Source organism: Prionailurus viverrinus, chromosome B1, assembly GCF_022837055.1.
Source record: "Prionailurus viverrinus isolate Anna chromosome B1, UM_Priviv_1.0, whole genome shotgun sequence".
Lineage (NCBI taxonomy): Eukaryota > Metazoa > Chordata > Mammalia > Carnivora > Felidae > Prionailurus > Prionailurus viverrinus.
Window position 1 is genome coordinate 52,541,587 of NC_062564.1, and position 21,361 is coordinate 52,562,947.

Here is a 21,361-nt window from a genome sequence, read left to right on the forward strand (position 1 = left end):
AGAATCACTTCCGGGGGGGGGGGGGGCGGTAAGCTGTAAGAACCAGGGATGTAGCAAGAGGGAGGGATGGAGGAAGAGCAAGGGTCTTTGCTCCAGCCACACAAAGGCCCACAGCCTTGTGGCTTCAACAGCGGGCAGGTATGGTCTCTCAGCGCTGCAGGCTGGAAGTCTGGGATCAAGGTGTCCACACGGTTGGTTTCTCCTGAGGCCTCTCTCCTTGACTTGCAGATGGCCACCTTCTCCTGTGTCCTCACATGGGGGGACATGTCCCTTTGTGTGTGTGTCCTGATGTCCCTTTCCGGTAAGGACACCAGTCCTATGGGATTGGGGCCTATGCTAGTGACCTCATTTTACCTTAATTACCTCTTTAAAGGCCCTATCTCTACATAAATCACATGGGACACAACACAGCCTATGACAGCATTCGAAGCCGTTACTTTCCAGAGGAGGCGCCGGCAGAAGAGACGGGCTCTAGAAAAGTCACCACGCAGGCCCTGCAGGAAGCCCCGGAAGGCGCCAGCCGAGCTTGCGGAAATCCGGCGCAGTTTCAAGATGGCCTCCGTGAGCCACCTCGCCCAGCGGCGCCTTCCTGACTCTTCCAATCGTTCTGTAGCCCCCAATTCCCAAATCAGGTCCTTCCCTTCCTGGAATGCTGACACTTGCGCTTTCCCACCCAAAGCCTGACTGGTAGAGATAGGACAGGGCAGAGAGCGTTCCTTCTGCCCTCCAGCCCCGTGCTACCCATGCTACCTGAACCCAGCCATGGCACCCCCTCCTGGGAGGCTCACAGTGTAGTGGGCGGAGGCCTCCCCTTCGGTGCCTAGGAAGGCGAGTGTCCAGGAGGGAGATGAGGGGGGCGGCTTGTCATTTCCTAACTCAGGTTTCCCTTGGGACTCGGGATGTTCTTCAGCAAGTTAGCCTTTCTCAGTGCTTTAGCCGTCCCAGCGTGGAGAAACGGGTGAGAAGACGAGCGATCGATGAAATGGTTTAGGAAATACACTACATGAAGCCGAACTGGGCCTTGCTGGATTATTTCCCAGGGAAATTCCACACAGTCCCGGTGCCTGTCCCTGTCAGTCAGGGACATGTCCACAGTGAACTTATCACCTCGCAGTGAGTGGTGGAGGACTGCTTTCCAGAGCCCTCAAACATTTGAGGTTTCCTTTCCTGAATCAATTTCCTTCAGCGACCGCCTTGCTGTCTCCATCACTGTTTGCTTTGAGCCTGTGAACAGGGTATTTAAAAATAGCCGAGTCTGAAAGCATCAGTGTGCCTGAGTGGTTCCCATCCAAGAGGGCTTGAGGTGGTGATCGCCCTGACTGGGCTGGCAGGGCCGTCTTTGGCCCCACTGCCTTCTTCCTCCAAGGCTCCCACCACAGCCTTCTTCCCTTAGCTGGCAAGAGCACAGGCTGCGTGGCTTTGATATAGAATCAGGACCAGGGAGATGCTTCTGCTCCTGCTGAGAAGCCAAAGGGAATGTCATCAACACAGTTCAAAACCCCCTTTCCGAACAAGATAGTTAAGATCGGCAGGAGGCTCTGGAAGCCTCTGTTTTGACTGTCATCACCAGTCCTTGAGACATACACTCAGCTGGGGCCACAGGGCAGCTAATGTAGCATCAGGCTGTGTCCCTGGAGAAGCTGAAGAATACCTGAAATATCACTTCTGCTCTCCCCATACTCTGGTCATCACCTTCCATTCAGTCTCCAGACCTCTAGATGTTGGGGTCCCAGGATGCTGTACTTAATCCCTTTCTTTTATGTCCTCTCTCTCTTCCTTGAAGAATTTATCCAGCTATGGTGCTCTAAAAATCACCCACATACCCAGATCCAGAACCCCCAATTTATGTCTCCAACATTGGCCTTTTCCTGAAGTCCAGGTCCCTTTATCCAACCACCTACTCACTCCCCACTTGGATGTCTAATAGGCGTTTAAATGTACCATGGCTGAGACCTAACTACCGGGGCCGCCCCTCTGCCCCAATCATGCGCCTCTCAAAGTGTTCTACATCTCAGTAAATGGCACCCCCTCCATCCAGCTGCCAGCCAGAGAGCTGTTCTTAATTCCTCTGTTTCCTTCACTCGCCGCATCCAAGCTATCAGTGTGTCTGGTTGGCTTTACCTCCAAAGTAAATCCCAAAGTCTGTACCAAAGTAAATCCCAAATCCATCCACCCACACACCCTTCCTTCCTCCCTTCCTTCCTTCCTTCCTTCCTTCCTTCCTCTCCTCCCACCCTACTACCCTCTCTCCCTCTGTCCCTTCCCTTTCTCTCTTTCTCTTTCTTTGTGTGTCTGCTATCATAGGAACAAGGTAAAAGAAAGAAAATTTCTTCTCCTTACATAGTATCCTCTTTTGAAATATTTTTATTTCACTTCTTCTAACAGCAATATAGAAACAAATAATCATAAAAAATAAGATTATAAATTGTCCATTGATTATGTAATAGCACTTGGTATTGCTACAGGGAGGAGGTCTGGGGCTGGATCAGGCCAGCTCAAGCCTACCCAGGCTCTCCAGGCCTCTGTGATCTCTGCTGAGTCCATGAAGGCATCACACAGTGCCGTGCACAGTAGTGTCAATGGAAGCCGCACGTTTTACACCCAGGGTCCTCGGGGACGACAGAGAGATGGGCAGATAATGAATGAAACTGCAAACAGTATTGTATACACACGGTAAGCCAGAGCATTGTCCTAGGGTGCTGGCGACACAGGGCCTGCAGCTGATTCACAGACATCTCTTGGCCCCCCACAAGGCAGGCTTTTCACAAAACTGAACTGACTTGTTGAGTTATTTGTGTTCCCTGTGAAAATAAGGGAGCTAACAGACATTGGATGATGAATAAGGAGATGTACCTGGTCTCTCCCCCTCCACTCTTCCTCTCTGGTCCCCTCCTCTTTCTCGTCCGTCGTTATTCCAAAATAAAATTCTCTTGGGGTGAACTAAGCGAAAGAGCTGAGACCTATTCAAAAAAGTATGCCTTGATCTCGGTTTCCTCTCAGAGAACAAAGCAAGGAAGGGACCATTAGGTTAACCGAACAACTAAATTGCCCAGTTGACGCCAATTCAATCGGGTTGACAAAATCAACAAAATCACTCAGCTTTAGTTGAGTCCAATTTTTTTCAATTACTGTAATGACGGATTTCTAGAAAGAAAAAAGCAATTTGGCATTATTTGCTGAATATGGAATGGGCTTTCCTGCGTAGTTCGAGTATGTGTACCTGTGTGCCCTTCCAGAGTGAGTGGTGAGTGGGTGTGGGCCAGCCCACTATCCCACCATCCCCAGGACTCATCTCAGAGAAGCTTGGAAGGAATGCCTCTGGAGGGCTTGGCAGTGCTGGTACATAATCCCTGAGGAGAGACAGTGTGGGGTAGAGAAAATCTCCCTCCTTTCCTGCCTGAGGGGAGCTGGTCTAAAGGGCCAGGCATTCCACTGAGGTCTTTTCTGTGGACCAATCCTCTGGGCCTCTGACTTCCCTCACTGCTTAGAGAGTCAGGCTGAAAACAAATCTTAGCTATGTTGATATACCTTCTTCGAAGGAAGTGTAAATCCTCTGGCTCTTTGAAATCACAAGAAAGTGACCATGTTCTTTCCTAATTAGGGAACATTCATTTACATCCTCTCACTGCCTGTCCGCAAAAGAAAAACAACCTTCTTCATGTGGGCCAGGGTGTGTATGTGTGTATGTGTGTGCACGCGCATGTGTATAAGTGTGCATGGACCCTGATGAGACTATACAAGAAGATGAAACATGAAAGAACACTTTACTTCGACTACGGAATTGTGATTGGTAATATGTGTTCTGTGGGTCCACTTTCCAGCCATTGCTCTGAGTTCGACCCAAATATTCTGAATGGCAAAGTGAGAGCTACATATGGGGGCTGAAGGAGGTGGAGAGTAGAGGGGTTGGCAGTTTGTGGGTTTGGCAAAGCATTAGGACCATCTTTGGGGTTCAAGTTCATTAATAAATGATCTGTCTAGGCATTATTAATAATGATTAAACCTGTCTATATTCTATAGCCACTAAAGAGCTGTGTAACCTAAGGGAAGTCATCTTCCTTTCCTGGCTTCACTGTACTCCTTTATGAACAAGAAGGCGTGACCAGATGATGTCAAAAGCCAGCCCTCCCCTCCCCCCACCCCGCTGGTGGGAGAACACGTGCCACGTGGCATTCTACCAGGTTCGCTTTCCTACCCTGTTGAGGTCTTAGTCCTCACCTTCCTGATCGTCATGCTTGTTGTTAGGGAGAACCTTTTAAAGTCAAATCCTTAACTTCTGGACTTGACCTACCCAACTGGCATCACCATTTGGACAAAAATCAAACAGTTATTAACAAGTTAGCAACAGATTAGTAACAGTCTGATTCAATTAAAATTAGTTATTTAAATCAGGCACAGAATCTCAGAGGAGGCTCAGGGCAAGCTTCTGAGGTCCCTCCAGTCTTTCTGGGGAGGGCAAGAAGGACATAGAGGTGACACCACCAGGAGAATTCGGGTTGTGGGAAATCTGCTGACAGACTTGCCTAGTCCATTTAGCCACGCCCCTGGAGGAGCAGGGTGGCGGCAACAGGGCTCTTTGGAGACTGGGATTGGTGTGTGTTGTGTGGCCAGGGCAGGCAACAGAGGGCATCTGTGCTTGCTCCCCTCAAGCTGCACGGGCGTGTCCTGGCACACGCTAGAAACAAGTTACATGGCACTGGTAGGGCCAAGGTCTAAGACCGACAGCAGCCTGGCCCAGCCACTCACCGGAGGCACTGGCTGCAGCTGTGGGGCCTGGGTTCCCAAGCTCCACTTCATCACTCCTTCTGGTTTTCCCTTCCTGGTGGGTCCCTGTCAGGGCTGCTGAGTCACCTATTTAGGGTGAATTTGAGCCAGTACTTAGAAGACGGCAACAGGAGATGGGCTCATCTGACATACCTACTCATCTCCTCCCTGGATGCCCAGTGCTCTTGGTGAAGCTTTGGCAAGAATCACAGCTTTTGGGGGTCCCCTCTGGGATCCCAGATCATAGCACCAGTGATTTTGGGAGACAAGAATGTAGGTCAGTGAGGGGAGGATGGAGACATATTATCCTGGGAGCCAGGTCTCACTGAACATCTGGATGGAGATGAACACCGGGGTCACAGACAGTCAAGGGTTGTTGGGTTCCACGGCAAGCTGGGACCCCTGAGAGAGCACCTGCCAGGAGTTTGGGGGTCCACGGTTCACCAGTCACAGGGAAGCCCTTTCTCTGGGGAGACCCACTCAGGGTGACTCAGCCTCAACTCCTTTCCCTTGTCCCCTCCCCACCTCCCGAACACTCTCTCCTAGCTCCTCTGCCCCCTTCTAGGGCTTCTCAGCACAGAGAGAACCTCCGGGAGTTGATGTTCATCTTGGTGACTCCAATGAGCTTGAGTGGTGTGGAGAGACTGAAGGAGGAGGCGAGCGGGGAGTCACAGAAGAGATCAGACAGCTCGTCCCGTTCCTCCAGCTCATAGGTGGCATCGTTGAGCATCCTCCTGTGCAGGTCACAGGTCTGCTCGATCTTCAGCTTGTTGATGTCACTGCGCAGGCGCATGAGCTGTCTGGCCAGCTGCTGGTCCTGCAGCCGCATCTCCATCTGGAAGGGAGGAAGGGAGCATCAGCAGAGAGCTGGGCTGGGGGTTACAGCTCCACAGTCTCTGACAAACACAGACCCACTGATAGGAGACCTAATTAATAGCTTGCATCATCAGTTGGTCTACCTGGAGATATTAGCACGTTCCCTGCTCCGGGAGGTGAAAAGACATACATAGCAAGGTGACAAATGGGGACAGATGGGTTTCCCAAACAGTACTTTGTGTTAGGCTAGATTCAATGTCTAAATCCTGGAATAGATGCATGTCAGTCCTGGCTTAAAGTGCAGTCTCATTGTTTACAGGTACGTATGGATGGAGTAAGAGTATAATGGAATGCATAGGAGTGACAAATACCAAATTCAGGAGCATGGTTACCTCTGGGTGGGAAGGAAGGAATGTGATGGGGAAAGGCAGATGGGGACTTCAGCTGTGTTGGTAATGTTCTATACCTTATGTCCAGTGGTGGGTATACTGTTACATTATTCTGCAAACCTGTAAACAATTTACAATGCCTGCAGTGTTTCTTAACAAAGTTTCAAAAAAAGCCAAACAAAAACATGCTAATGTTTGTTGAATGTCTTACTATGAACCGCATTGTTCTAAGCTCTTCAGGTATGGATTAGTCTGCTCAGGCTGCTCTACAAATTGCCATCGCCTGGAAGGCTTAACCAATAGATGTTTATTTTTCATAGTTCTGGAGGTCTGGAAGTCCAAGATCAAGGGGTGGGCTGATTCCGTTATTACTGAGGACCTCCCGCACAGCTTGCAGACGGTCACCTTCTTGCAATATGCTCACATGATGGAGATAGAAGGCTCTGCTCTCTCTCTTTTTTTAATGTTTATCTATTTTTCAAGGAGAGAGACAGAGTGTGAGTGGGGGACGGGCAGAGAGAGAGGGAGACACAGAATCTGAAGCAGACTCCAGGCTGTGAGCTGTCAGCACAGAGCCTGGGGTGGGGCTTGAACCCACAAACTGTGAGATCATGACCTGAGCCGAAGTCAGGCGCTCAACCGACTGAGCCACCCAGGTGCCCCTCTGCTCTCTCTTTTTATAAGGACATTAATCTCATGATAGGGGGCCCTACTTTTATGCCCTCAAATCTAACCATCTCCTAAAGGCCCACCTCCAAATACCATCACACTGCGGGTAAGGGTTTCAACATATGAATCTGGGGGGGGTGGGCCCAAAGATTCAGTCTATAAAAAGTATATTAACACGCTACAGTTAATCTTGACTACAACTCTGCTAAGCAATATCACCATCATCATCCACAATTTAGAAATGAAGAGGCAGAAGCTCACAGAGTCAGTTATTATGTGATCACAAAGGTCATAAATGGCAGAGCTGAGATGAGAAACCCAGACAATCAGACTCCAGAACCCAAACTAATGACAAGGAAGTTCTGCCTTTTCAGGTATTGTTGATATGGAGCTAGTTCTGTGCTCAGTGAACTAATAAAAGGCTCATGATATCTGGTCTAACACCCTTACGGTTTCCAAAATGTATTCACGTGCTGACTTTGTCAGGACAGTACAGCCAGCCCTGAGGGATCAGCCTGGCAGTTTGGATGAGCATTTTACAAGTCTGGAAGGGTGTCAGTGAGTTGCTCAGTCACAGTTATGCCATGGCAGAGATGGGGGCTGGAGCTCACAGGACATCCTCAGGCTCCCAGCACAGAGCACTTTCCATTAACAACCCTGGGACAGGTTATCAGCTGTTCCCACATGACATGATAGTTGATTCCTTCTCACTGTTTACTCTGCCTATAATTGCAAGTGGTTCTTGTTTTAGTATTTTTGTGTCTTCAAGCTCAGCTATGCCTTTTGCCTGGTGCTTGGAACCAAACTGATTTGGAGAAATCAACCATGAGATCCCAGAGGGAACCTTTCCGTTGTTATGCAAGTGAACACAACTGTTTGCACTTGTCCCCTGTTAAGGTTTGGAACCCAGTATCCTCCCTGGTAGAAAAGTAAGTGACTTCGCCAGTAAGCATTTTATTGTTCTTTTTTTTTTTTTTTTTTTTTTTGGCTCTCTTTCATTTTTATTGTACTTCTATGGATCCCCTTTCTCTCCATTTCGTAGATGAGAAAAATCAGGATAAAAAGTCTTGCATGGGGATCAGCAAAGTTTTTAATGGCGAAATTGGTATTAAAGTTCATAGCCCCCAGTCTACTAGCTAACCTCTCAATCCTTGGACATAAAAACTCAAATTTATTGCCAACCAGAAATTCTATTGATTTAGAAGAGCACCAAACTAATGATAGCCGGCTCATCACAGGGCAGTTGGTCATTCATTCATTTGTTATGCAGCCCTTAGTCATGCCTGGAACGGGGCCAGGTGTTGTCTAAAACCCTTCTGAAGCAGAGGGTGGTCAAGTTTGTCTGAAAGATAGTGTCAGCTCACTCTCATTGCTTCTGGGGTCTTGATTGAACCCCTCCCCCCCCCCCCCCGCCATTTCTCCTTGGGGGTATTCTGTAATTTGGAGATAGAGCTCTTTGAAAAGATAGGAACTTCATGTTTTAGGTTTGAACTTTGTCACCAGGAGTTGGATCTTAGGTCTGAAAAGATCCTTTAAAGTTGGAGAATTTCAGGCTTGAGCAGGTGTCTGGGAGTATCTGTGAGATGCAGCCCGCAGGGGTGCCTGGTAGAGGAAAAGGTCTATTTTTCTATGGCCAATTGATCCAGTCAAAGGTCAGAGAACAATTTAGGACTGAAATCCCATCAGAGTCAGCTGGAAAAAAGGAGTGACAGGAAGGCACATGTCCCATTCCCTTTGACTGGACAAAGTCCACCTTGGTGGAGTCACTTCACAGACTTATTTAGCTTGTTCATTCAACTCTGCATAAAGTAAAGAAGAGAAATAAAACCACGCTTTCAACAGGGCTCTGGCCATCGTTGTGCCCAAAGGAACACGAGGGGGACTGGGAACCTGCTGTTTCCCAGCGGTCCCTGGTTCTGAGGGTGCCTTAGTGTGAGTACCTGCTTTAGGAGTCGCTCAGAGTATATGTTTTGTTATGACCCCTGCATGTAAATCAGCTACTGCATCTGAGGCACAGAGAACCAGTGTTTGTTCCAACACCACAGGGAAAACCGGCGGTGTTGGCCCTATTCGCACTAAGGGATTTTCCAAGGGTGACTCTGTGCCTTAAACATCAATTTGAGGCCCCACTGAAGAGGGAACTCCATTGGGAATCAGACCAAATCCATACAGAAACGAGCTCCCATGGCTGAAAAAAAAAAAAAAACCTAAGCAAAATGTGCAGGGCTAAAAGGATTTTTGCCCCCCGAAATTTTTTTCATTGTAATAAAATACGCATAACAAAATGTTCACCATCTTAATCACTTTGAAGTGTGCAGCTCAGTAGCAGCAGGCACATTCCCATTGACCTGTGGCCATCACCACCATCTTGAGGCCTCTTCATCTTGTAAAACTGAAACTCTGTCCCCATTAAACACTAACATCCCACCCCACTCCCCACCCCCACTCTACTTTCTGTCTCTATGAATTTGACCACTCGATGTACCTTATGTAAGTGGAATCATACAGAATTTGTCCTCTTGTGACTGGCTTATTTCACTTAGCATAATGTCCTCAAGGTTCACACGGCTAAGAGGCTTTCTAATAAATGAAACTTTCTCAGAAATGTTTAGGGAACGTCAGGAGAATGGCATATCCTGAGGAGGGTGCCAAACAAGAACTGTGACTTGGTTACAGAGCAGGGTCTGGGCTGGGGATGAAGGCCCTCCTTCCTTTTTCTTTCCTGTGTGCCACAGATGCACGTGGGCAGCAGTGACATCATCCCCCATCTCCTGCCACATACTGTCAGGTGCAGGTCATATAGATTATTTCGCTGCATATGCTCACAGCTCTAGATGATAGGTATTTCGATCTGTTTCACAGATGAGGAAACCCAACTCAGGGAAGTTAAGGGACTGTTCAGGATCAGCCAGGCTGGGCAAGGTGCACTCGGATCACCCGGGGGCCCATCAGAGCCCAGAGCTGGTGACCTCCCCATGGTTCCCATTTACCTGGAGGTGGTCTGGGTCCCAGAGGCAGTAGAAGGGTTAGAATCTGGGGTTCGAATCTGGATTCCAGTGGAACCCCCTCCTGACTAGTTGTGTGGGTTTGGGTGAATCACTAACTCTCCTTGAACTTCTGTCTCTTCATCTAAAGAAAAGCGATAATGCCTATTTCAAGGACTATGAGAAGCATATTAGATAATAAGGGATATGCCAAGTACGCTGAATAGTGCCAGTCAAACAATGGTAAGAGGTTCACCGTTTAAGCTCTTTCTCTCCAGGCCAAGGTGTAGAATGTGGAAACTGGCCAGAACTTCCCACTTTTAAGACTTTATTAAAGAGACTGAGACACTGGCCCTAAAACCTGGTCCTTGTGACTCAACTATCAGTGTGAGTTTAATGCTGTCCCTGGCAAAGACTCAACTGTAGGACGTGCTGATTTCCAATCCCCCTTCCCAGGGTGGCCTGTTGTTCCTGCAGAATAAAGGCATTTGCTGGATTTTCAGAGGAGTGCCTACAATTCCAGTAATCCTGTAATTAGGGCATAGTACTTGGTGAAAGGGGGAGAAATGTCAGCACATTGTGGTAAAAGGTTGTGTCCCTACCGGGTGAGGAAGCTCATGAAGGAGCTGGTGGACAATCGGTGGCCCTGCTGCAATAGCCAATGAATGTAGGATGGCCAGCTGAGGAAATTCACAGAAATACCCAATGTGAGAGGGCTCTGCTGTGAGGTCTCTGTAGCCAAGTCTCAGGGGAGTTGGAAGAGGGGCTGACTCCTGCCTCTGGGAGGGGTGGAATAAAAACAAAGGCTGCAGTAAACTCATGTGGAGAACAATATGGCAGTTCCTCCAAAAAGTAAGCATAGAGTTATCACATGATCCAGTAATGCCTCTTGTGGGTATATCCCTACACGGATTGAAAGCAGGGACTTGAACAGATACTCGTACACTCGTGTCTATAGCAGCATTATTCACAATAGGGGAAGCAACCCGTGTGTCCGTCGACGGGAGGACAGATAAACAAAATATGGTCTGTCCATACGACAGCCTATTATTCAGCCATAGCAAGAGATGAAATCTGGACACGTGCTACAGCATGAATGAACCTTGAGGATGATATATAAGTGAAAGAAGCCAGACACAAAAGGACAAGTACTTTACAATTCCACTCACATGACAGACCTAAGTAGTCAGACTCACAGAGATAGAAAGCAGAATGGGGTTGCCAGGGGCTGGGTGGAGGGGCGGATACAAGAATGAGGAGTTAATGTTTAATGGGGACAAAGTTTCAGTTGGGGGAGAAGGAAGCACTTCTGGAGATGGACGGTGCTGATGACCGCATAACAATGTGAATGTCCCTAATGAGTTGTACACTTAAAAGTGGTTAAAAGGGGGGCGCCTGGGTGGCTCAGTCAGTTGGGTGTCTGACTTTCGCACAGGTCATGATCTCATGGTTCCAGAGTTCAAGCCCCATGTCAGACTCTGAGCTGACAGCTTGGGGCTTGCTTGCAATTCTCTCTCCCTCTCTCTCTGCCCCTTCCCCCGCCTGCTCTCTCTCTCAAAGATAAATAAACATTAATTTTTTTAATCTTTAAAAAATAAAGCAATGGTTAAAATGGTAATTGTATGTTATATGTTATATTTTACCACAATTAAAGAAACAGAAAAAACTACAGATTTGGGGTGATGATTCTGACTTGATTTGCCCAGGGCCTTCCCGGTTTTTGTCCCCAGGGTCCCATGTCCCAGAAGCCTCCCTGTTCCCCGGCAAACAGGGATGGCTCATCACTCTCCCTTCAGTAAGTAGGGTGTTGCAGGCATTGGTGATGAGGACCTATCCTGGTGGTCGGAGGCTCATCTGTGTGATGGGTTCTTTTTTTTTTTTAATTGTTTTTTCAACATTTATTTATTTTTGAGAGACAGAGAGAGACAGAGCATGAGCAGGGGAGGGGAGACACAAGATCAGAAGCAGGCTCCAGGCTCTGAGCTGTCACCACAGAGCTTGACGTGGGGCTTGAACTCACAAACCGTGAGATCATGACCTGAGCCGAAGTCGGATGCCCAACCGACTGAGCCACCCAGGCACCCCGCGTTCTTTTTTTTTTTAAGTTTATTTATTTTGAGAGAAGAGAACCCATGCGGGGGAGGGGCAAAGAGAGAAGGAGAGAGAGAAGCCATGCAGGCTCCATGATGTCAGTGTGGAGTGGGGCCCAACACAGGGCTCGATGCCACAAACCGTGAGATCATGACCTGAGCTGAAATCAAGAGTTGGACGCTTAACTGAATGAGCCACCCAGGCGCCCCTGTGCAATGCATTCTGTAACTTGAGCAGCACTGAGAACCGAGCAGATCCTGAAGGAAGTGGAGTGGTCTGGGAGGTTAAAGGCCTTTCTGGGGTAGGTTGGAGGAACAGTGGCCACAGAAAGAGGGGCTCAGACCACCTCTGGGAGGTGGAGAGAGTACAGTATAACCTTGGTTTGTGAGCATGATTCGTTCCGGAAATGCTTGTAATCTAAAGCACTTGTATATCAAAGCGTATTTCAAGAACCATTGGCTCCATTGTGATCGTGTGACCTGCAGCGTCACATACGACTAGCGTTGGAAGACATCCCACATTTATCAAGTTAAAATGTATTAGAAATGTTTGCCCATCTTGCAGAGCACTTGTAGAAAAATTTACCTGCAAACCAAGGTTTTACTGTATTTTGTTCTTTGGCAATGGCCCTTGCAGCCTTTGGGAGAAGTGTCAGTTTTGTGGCGATCTGGAGAATTTGCTTCCTTCCTCAGCACACCTTGCCCACTGGCTTTGTGTTCACTTGCTCAGTCTAGAACATTCCTTGATGCTTTGGCATTCCAGGGAAGCGAATGCCTTCGTTCCCAGTTGCCATTGGGATGTGCTCAAATGCTTTCTTGGGCCTGCTATCCACGGGTCTAAAATGTCCTGAAGATTTAAGGAGTTTGAAAAAATACAAAAGGCATGTAACTATCAGACTATTGGGAGCACAGGAAGCAATTCTTCGGAACATACCGCCTTAACCCACAGCAGCCTCTGCTTCCTAACACGAGTGGTCACGCCTGGCGGGTCAGACACAGCCTCCTCCGTCCACACAAGTCGTCCCAGCAGCCCTATCTGTGATCTGTTTCATTTATATTCTCTAGTCCTTCATTTTCTGGAGGATCCTGCACCTTTGCCCCTGAAAGTTTCTGTTCCCTTAGTTTGGAGAAAACAACAAGACGGGGCAGTGGCATGAGACAAGGCCCTATGCACATTTGTAAGCATATTTGGGGCAGAGGTTTGCAAATCTATCTCTAAAGCTCACCCCGAAGAAACCCAAGCACCAAGGGCAAACCAGAGGGGATATGACTGAGCTGGATTGAGGACCATTGGGATTAGCACAAATCCAGGAAGACAGAAAGTATCCCAAGGTGATCAAGGGCATTTTGTTTAATCCCCATTTCTGAGGCTCGTATCTAAGCCACCCCAACCCAACAGTTACAATTAGTCTCTGAATGATGTTGAAGAGAGGCAGAGTATAAAATCCGGGCTATTTTCTCAGCCGTGCATGAAAGGACAGCATGCGCTCTATTCTCCACGAGTCTTAATTCTTGAACCTTAGAAATAGTTTTTGTAAGCTGTCTGGTGATTTTTATATAACTTAGCTGAAAGGTCCAGATTATTGTTTTAATCAGCACTGTGTAGGAACACACTTAGAAGCCTGGAGAAAATATTATGCATTATTTGATCTTGGATTTGGCCTCTCAGAAAGAGCCAGAATAACGTTGTTAGGAAAGAAAGCAAGTGGTGTCGTTGAAATGTGCTGCTGGAGGCAACTTCAGGGTCTGGGAATTTTTTTTTCATTTTTTTTCAAACACCCTTAGAAACCAAACTGTGCATGGACTGATTTTCAGGCAGAGCTGTTGACTCAAGTGTTTCTCAAAGGTCCCTACTCTGGCGGCAGTGGGCCACCATTCCCGGCAAGTGGAGGCTGCATTCACAGGCCGCCACACACTCCCCGCGGCTGCTGCCTTTGGGCAGATGCCAAGCTGGACATGAGTTCTCTTGGATGCCGCTGGCCTGGGGTGTGGGTGGCCTGAAGGGCACCATGGCTCCCATCCCCTGGGGCAGAATATGACATGTCTGTCTGTCTGGGCTCCTCTGAGGGGCTCTTGTGCTCTCCTTGGAGCCATTGTCTGCTGGGAAGGAATGTTCGAGCAGACCTCAGAGCCAGCCCAGAGAGCAGGGGGCGCTTCAGGCCCTGCCAGGGACTGTCCATCCTCTGTGGTAAGAGTCAAGCTCTATGTATATGATAAGGTCTTGGGTTTTCAAACTTGAAAGGTCCTAGGCCAGACTGCATCTTTACTCATGAGGCCGGCCTTTGGGAAGGACAGAGTGATGCACTCTGAACAATTCCCAGATCTGTCCCAAGAGGCTCTGGGTTCTAGCTGGCTTTGGTCTCAATGCTTGCATGACATCAAAATTCACATGTTGAAATCCTCATGCCCAATGTGATGGTATTTGGAGGCGGGGCCTTTGGGATATGCTTAAGTCATGAGGGTTGAGCCCTCATGAATGGGATTGATGATCTTATGAGAGAGTCCAGAGAGATCCCTCACCTCTTCCACCACGTGAGGACTCGGTGAGAAGTCTGTGACCCAGAAGAGGGCCGTCTCTTGACCCTGCTGGCTCCCTGATCCTCGACTTGCAGCCTCCAGACTGTGAGAATTAGAGGTCTGTTGTTTATAAGCTACCCAGTCTGTGGTATTTTGTTGCAGTGGCACCAAGGGACTATGACACCGTCTTAGATCAGCCCTAAGGAGATGAGTGGCTCTGGGCAGGTGATGCGACCCCTATATGGAAAGGGGATGCTGATTACCTTCCTCTACCTGATAAGATTGCATCCTGGACACGAGGTAGGCCTGGGAACTGTATATCTGAGAAAGGAATGTTGGGAAGGACAAGCCCAGACTCGCATACTCACTACTCACAGTCACCCCGGCTCCTTCCTGCCTCCTCTCCCACTGTCTGTGCTGGGCCCTACACTCAAGAGGCTGAGGGACAAGTCTCTCCCCTTCTTCAAACCTTTCAAAGGTACAACCAGCCTTCCTGGCTCCCTTGCTTTCTCCAGCCTCAGCTCTCCCATTCTGAGCCTCTTCCCCTCCACGGCAGCCATGCTAGGTCCTTATTCCCTCTCCTAAAACCACTCTTTCCCCTCCCATCATCCTTCAGGCCCAGTGTTTGCCCCTAAACCCTGCAGGCCTGGTGATATTCCTCACCATGAGTGCCTCCTACCACGGCACCTACACAAGGCATCGATTGTGTTTGTTTACTCATCTGTCTCCCCACCAGCTGGTAAAACAGCAAGGAAAAATGAAGACTGTGTTCATCAGGCCCATCCCAGTGCCTGGTGCATAACTCTGGCACTCAAAAGCCATTTGTTGAATGAATGAATGAATGAATCAATCAATCAATCAATCAATCAATGGGTGATACCTCCTCAGAGCCAGGTTTTGATTTTCTACAGCTGGGACAATCCTAGGGCAACGATTCTTGACTTTCTCACCCGTGCTACCCTCCAGGCCTTGGAGAGGCAGTGAGTAGAATGAACAGAGTCTTGGCTCATGGGTTCCAAGTCCTTCACTACTACTCACTAGTGGTGCAACTCTGGCCACATTGCTCAAGCTGTCTGAGCTTCAATTTCCTTATCTGTGAAATGGGCATAGTAATAATATCCGCTCTGAGAATTCAATGAATAACACATATAGAAGGCACTTTGTATAGGACATGAGGTTCCAGGGGTTTTAAGTTCCACTTTATCCCTTCTTTACGGTCAGAGCTGCAGGGCTCAGCATTTTGTTATTTCCCATATGACACTCATCACTCCTACTGTTATAGGAATCCTTGAGTGCCGAGGCCCTGTATCATTCTTCTTTGCTCCCCAACAGGGCCTGGAGCAGAGCTAGTCACCAAATCATGCCTCCCACACACGTTGCAGGTGATTACTTGCACCTGACGCCTGTGCTGTTTTTCACATGTAAGCACAGCCCAGTGGGGCTGGTAGGGGAGTCTTAGCATCTCCTTCATCACATGGCTTGTCTGGGTTCCTGGAGCTGGTAATGTCAAAGCACTTCAGGGTTTGAAACAGAGGCCGGGGATCCTTCCAGGCAGGGTGTCCTTAGCCTGGCCAGTGTGGGGCCTTCCCCAGCTTCCCAGCCACTGCCCTGGACAGCCAGCGGGGGCCTCGCTGGGCCAACAGCCAGTCCTAGAACTGTGCCACTCACTCTGGGCTGCAGCGGGGCCTCCAGCCAGACTCCAGGAGGGCTGGCTTCCTCCAACACGCCCTGCTGGGGTGTCTCTGGGTGAGGGAGCTGACAGAGAGGAGACATGCCTGAGGGGACTGTGTTCCTGCTCTTCCACGAGCTCCTTGCATTGCCTTCAGAACTTGCACCTACAGGAAGCACTAACTGTTCCAGGCAGGGATGTCTTCCTGAAGAGATTGCTTGGAGACCAGCTTTAGCCGGGACAGTTGTCAATTGAACGAAGAGTGCTGCTGAGGCACCCTGGCATCCATAGAGAGCCCCGAGGAGACCTATAGATCGCCAGTGTTGGGACTTCTAGACTTTTCCCGGGTTCTGGGCCTCCCGGCTTGAAAACTGATAGAGTGGGAGTTTCACGCCTGATGCCAAGCAAGCCCACGAACCAGCCAGAAGCACTGGCTGACCAGGAGTGACGGAGAGCTGCTGTGGGGACAAGAGCCCTGTGGAACTGGGGCTTGTGTGTGTAACCAAGTCTCCCAAGCACCTGTAGTTTCTATCTATAGAATCTCACTGTGCCTTCAAGAGGAAGCGAAGCCACTCTATTCTCTGCCCCACCTTCCAGGCACGATTGAGGCCATTTTGCTCTCCAAAGTCATTTCACACTCCATTACCCTGGAGCCTGCCTCCTTAGGAAGAACAGATGGTTTGGGCCTCATCTGCCTGGGGACCTCACAGTAGCCTGTGGCACTGGGGTGAACTCAGAACCCACCTCAGGAGAGTATTTGCTGTGCCTGGGGAGCGTCTGGAACCCACCTCCCCCATCACAGTCCAGAGTTAAGGCATGAGGCGGGGGTGCCCCCTCCCCCACATGCCCCAGCGGCTTAGGAAGGTCACAAACTGGTGAGTACGGTGGACTGTGGCCAGCAGTGGCTACGGGGGCTGCCAGCAGAGTGTGAGCTGAGGAGCGGGTAGGTTGGAGAGGGCTGGGCGGGGGCCTGTGAGAGCTGACTGATGGGCATACTCTCTACATATGTCCCTCCCTCACTGAAAGACGAGGGTGATCCGCCCTTTGGCTCCCTCCTGCTCTAGCATTCTGCGGTCCTGTTCTAGCTAGCACTATTAGAACGAGCACTGGTAGAGGAGTTCGCTCCTCCTCGGGCCCTCATGCTTGTGGGCACGCCTGCCCTGGGCGGGGAGCCCTGCGGGAGGCAGAGAAGCCAGAACTTCCGACTGGCTTTGGACTCTCCTTCCCCCCTGGCTCCTGAGCTGCCCGCGGGCTCCGGCTGGCCCAGCAGCTGTGGCCCGTGGCTCCTGAGTGCCAGGCCCTTGGTGCAGACCTAGAAACTGTTTCTGCTGCCAAAAGCTCAGCCGCCTTGAGGGAGCCTCTCTGTCACCTTTCCCTGGCTGTTGCCTGCTCACTGGCTGTGTCTGGCTCAGGCTTGTGCCCCAGGACGTGACCAACAACAGCCTTTGGGCAGTGCTCTTTTTTCTTTTTTCTTTTTTTTTGACCTGGTGGCAGCTTGGGGACAGGGGTGGTTCCAGAAGCTTGTAAAATAATACATCCCTCAGAAAGGGGCTGTTCAGCCTGGGCTTGAACAGCCTCTTCTGATCCTATGTGGCCTTTGTATTAGAATAATGAAGACTTCTGGGTGGGGGGGAATTCTTGGAAAGAGTGCAAGATCAAGTAAGCTTTGGAGGATAATTGGTCAGAGTTCTGGGAGTTGAGAGAATATGTTGAACGAGCATAACACTTCATGAAACACAAAGTGCGTTCGTGCTCATTTGATCACAGGAGGAAATCTGTATTTCCCCTTCAAGGCAGAGGTTCTGAGGTCGGGCAGATCTGGGTTCAAACCCCTGCCCTGCCGGTTGATCTTGGCCAAACTACTTTACCTCAGTTTTCCCATCTGCAAAATGGGGCTGGTGCCTACCTTAAAAGAGCACCGTGCATATGACATGGTGTGATGGATATAAATGTACACATTTAGTACATAGTACCTGACTACTTTAGGAACTCAGTAAGTGCTCACTGCCCTCCCACCCCTGTCCTCCTCGTGTTCCCTTTATAACACTTGGCCAGGTAGGTATGTATTATCTCCATTTCACAATGACAAAACCTAGGGCTAGGTTAATTCGTTTTCCTAAAGTCACGCACCTAGGATATAGTAGAACCTGACTGGAAGTCTAGTTTAGTTACACATTTGATGCTCTTCCCACTTCACCTGTGACTGGTTAGGGACCCAGTTGCATTAGAAACCCCCTCAGGCACTTGTCACGCTCCTGACACCACCCTAGCTTTATGGAATCTGAATTTCCACGGAGGGCTGGGAGGGATCTGTAGTTTTAACAAATACCCCGGGGGCCTCTTCCAACAGTTACTACACAGTAATGTGTTGTAACTGGGAGGGTGCCCATCAGAGATATTGGGTTTTAATTACTATAGGAAGAATGTGAATGGGGACTCAGGAGAAGCCTGATGTCAGTCATGCTTAAAGCCAGGCATTCACTCGGGTGCTGACGAAGCTAGGGATCTGTGTATGTCCCTTTGGTTAATTTCACCGTCCAGCTTGCCTGGAACACAGTGACCACTCCGCGTGCACCTGAGCTCCCTAAAGCCTGTTGAAACTGTATTTTCTATACCTCTAGTATAGCTCTTGCCACACCGTGTCACTGTGTTTTGGGTCTGTCTCCTCCACAAAGGGGGGCACCTGATAGAGAACCCTGGCCCATTCCCCCTGACCCCCACCCGCACACAGCCTCTAAGCGCAGGCATTCAGTGGACTCTGGCTATCCTGGATGAAGAGAGGACTGGATGAAAGGAACCCTGCCTGTCCCTTACAGCTGCTATTCTGGATGGGTGCCACCATCAGGCCCCTGCTTCTGGCTCCTGTCTCCCTTTCCTCTCTACTGCAAGACAGTCAAGGGAAGGAAAGAGACAGGACCTGATTCTTGGGCTTCATCTCACTGGTCAACCCCCGTCCAACCCCACCCCATCAGCTCTCACCTTGAGAGGGGAATTTCTGGGGATCCAGACCTTACTTTTCTTACCTCAGTCTAGGAGATTCTATGCCTTTTTAGAAAAATCTGTAGATTACCAAGTGAGGAATGTGTACCGATTACACTGGCAAGACAGGAGCTTGGAGCTTTTCTTTCTTTTGCCTTTTATGTTTAAATCTTTTTTCTTCCCAATTATATGTAATATATTCCTTTTTTGGAAACTTCAGAAGCTACAGAAAAGTCCAAAGAATAATATTGGCACCCAGAAGGAAAGATCGTTGATGTTTTGTCCTATTTCCTTTGCTGGTGCCTTTGTTTACAAATACTTTAATAACCACCAAAGGGCCAGTATGTGGCCAGATTAACAGAACAGAATCTTCTCTTGCAGGCTGTTCATGCCGGACGGGCTGAAAGCCCCCAGCTACATGGAGAAGACTTAGAATTGGGCAAAGGAACCCTCGGACTAGAAACTTCTTGTGACTCATACCCCAGCTCAGCCAGCACCTCCCTGGATGGCTGTGAGCAAACGATTATCCTTATCACGGAATGGCCACAGCTGCCCCAGTCCCGGATAAGGGTGATTATGAGGCATTGCTAATAACTCTCTGTAACCCTTTACATGTGTCCTGTTTACACATGTAATAAGCAGGGTTTGAAATACAGGCTTTCTGACAACTCCTGGTCCCACTGACTAGAGCACTGAACGTGAGTACCTATATCTGGTACAAGGTGAGTGATCTGGATCCAGATCCAGGAGATGTGGGTCTGTGTCTTCATTTGGCCATGCCCTTGCATTATATGACTTTGGGGTTAAGTCCCTTAACCTCTCTGATCTCAGGCTTATCATCTTTCTGAGCCTCCGTCTTCTCCTTTGTAAAATGGGAATAGCAAATACCTCCAAGCCTTCTCACAGGATACTGTACATAAAAGTGCTTTGGGGACCATAACATGCTCCCTGGATGTTCCCTAGAAGCATTATCGTGGCTTCACTTTCACATTTCTCACTTTGTGTCACCAGAAGATGCTTCGTGAGTTTGAACTGCCATTCGGCTGTCTGGCTCAGCAGAAATGGATAACCCTGGCCTTGTCAGCTGTGCCTGGGACACACCAGTCATGTGCTTGCCAAGCAGGCAGCACAGGCAAGAAAGGGTTAGTCAGGAGAGGCTGAAATCAAGCTGTGGCCACAGAGGGCCCAGCTGAGTTCAGGTCCATGACCTCCTGCCACCTGCCACGGCAGGCCCTAGAATTATTAAAACTTGTCAGGTTCCTCTTCCCTTTTTCTAACAACCATAAACACCTTTCTGGGGGGCTTTCTGCAGGGATCAAACACCTGCATGAAGCTGAAAAAAAAAAAGATCTGCCAGCGCTCAAGGATTCTTGCCACGAAGACAACCCTTTAGGAAGCTGGAATGTTTTGTTTTGTTTTTAGTTTGGGCACCACACAGGCCAAGAGAAGATTCCTCCCTTTTCTTTCTCTTTCAGGTTGGCAAGGGGAACATTTTAACAGGGTTGACGAGAACATTTTAGCAGGGTTGACGAGAGAAGGCAGAAGGGAAGTTCCCCTTTCCGCTTGTGCTACAAGCTCTGGGACTAAGCACAGTCGGAGAGGTTTGTGAAATGTTCTGAATTCCAGACTCAGCTAGAGAGCTGAGTCCCACAGCGTCAGGCTCAGGCTTGTCCCAGCTCACCCTTTCCTGAAGGAATGCCCCCATACTAGGCCACTTGGCCACCTCGCGAGGCCTCCCCAAAGGCAAGACGCCAGAAGCTGGGACTTGCTAGCAACACGAACAGTCTGGAACCAGCAGAGATGCACCACGGCCACTTGACTGGTGTCTGAGTCAGTCTCCTGCAAACAGAGCCTGCCATAGTCAGAAGGCCACAGGGTCCCTGGATACTTGGAAAGCCAAGGGCCAGGCCTTTCTAGCTGGGAGGGGTAACACCAATGGGGTTTGAGAATCTCCACCTTCCTTGTATCCTCCAACACAGGAACCTGAAGGAAACGTGTGCCCTGCCTCTAGATCCCCGGAGCATGTCAAGAATGACTTGTCATTTTCCCTGTGGTGAAATTGGAGAGGAAGAGTGTACTCCCAAAGGAGCTCTTCGGATCCTTTCTTGCCCTGAAAATAAGATTCAGGCAGTCACTCTCTGCCTTTGAGCTGGCCTCATAGGAGGCTGGGGGTGGACTAGTCTGTCCATCCAGACCCAGCACGGTCTGCCTCTAGAAGAGTCAACATTGACAACAAAGCCTCACTGAGTTTATTAACTGCTCCCGGGACAGCCCTGTGGTGATAGGGCTGTTCAGGCCTGCCCTCTCCTGGGCACAAACCCACTACTGAGCCAAAACTTCCATCAAATTGAGGGTCTGGCATCATGTAGGGAAATCAGCGGCCTGATTGACTGAATTACAGATTTTTAGTCTGTTACCTTGGCCACATCGGGAGAAAAGACAAATTTGCATAGAAGCCTGACAAACTGGCAGACAGAGCCTGCC

At 49.3% G+C, this 21,361-nt stretch overlaps 1 protein-coding gene across 1 annotated transcript in view; it reads right to left on the bottom strand.

Moving 5' to 3' along the window:
* Window positions 1-2,383: 2,383 nt before the first annotated feature.
* The window catches only part of FAM167A (family with sequence similarity 167 member A), a 43,125-nt gene continuing 24,147 nt past the window's right edge, over window positions 2,384-21,361 (bottom strand). The window contains exon 4 of the mRNA XM_047857685.1: window positions 2,384-5,599. Coding sequence (XP_047713641.1) covers window positions 5,336-5,599 — 264 coding nt within the window. The 3' untranslated portion in view covers window positions 2,384-5,335. The remainder of the gene's footprint in view (window positions 5,600-21,361) is intronic.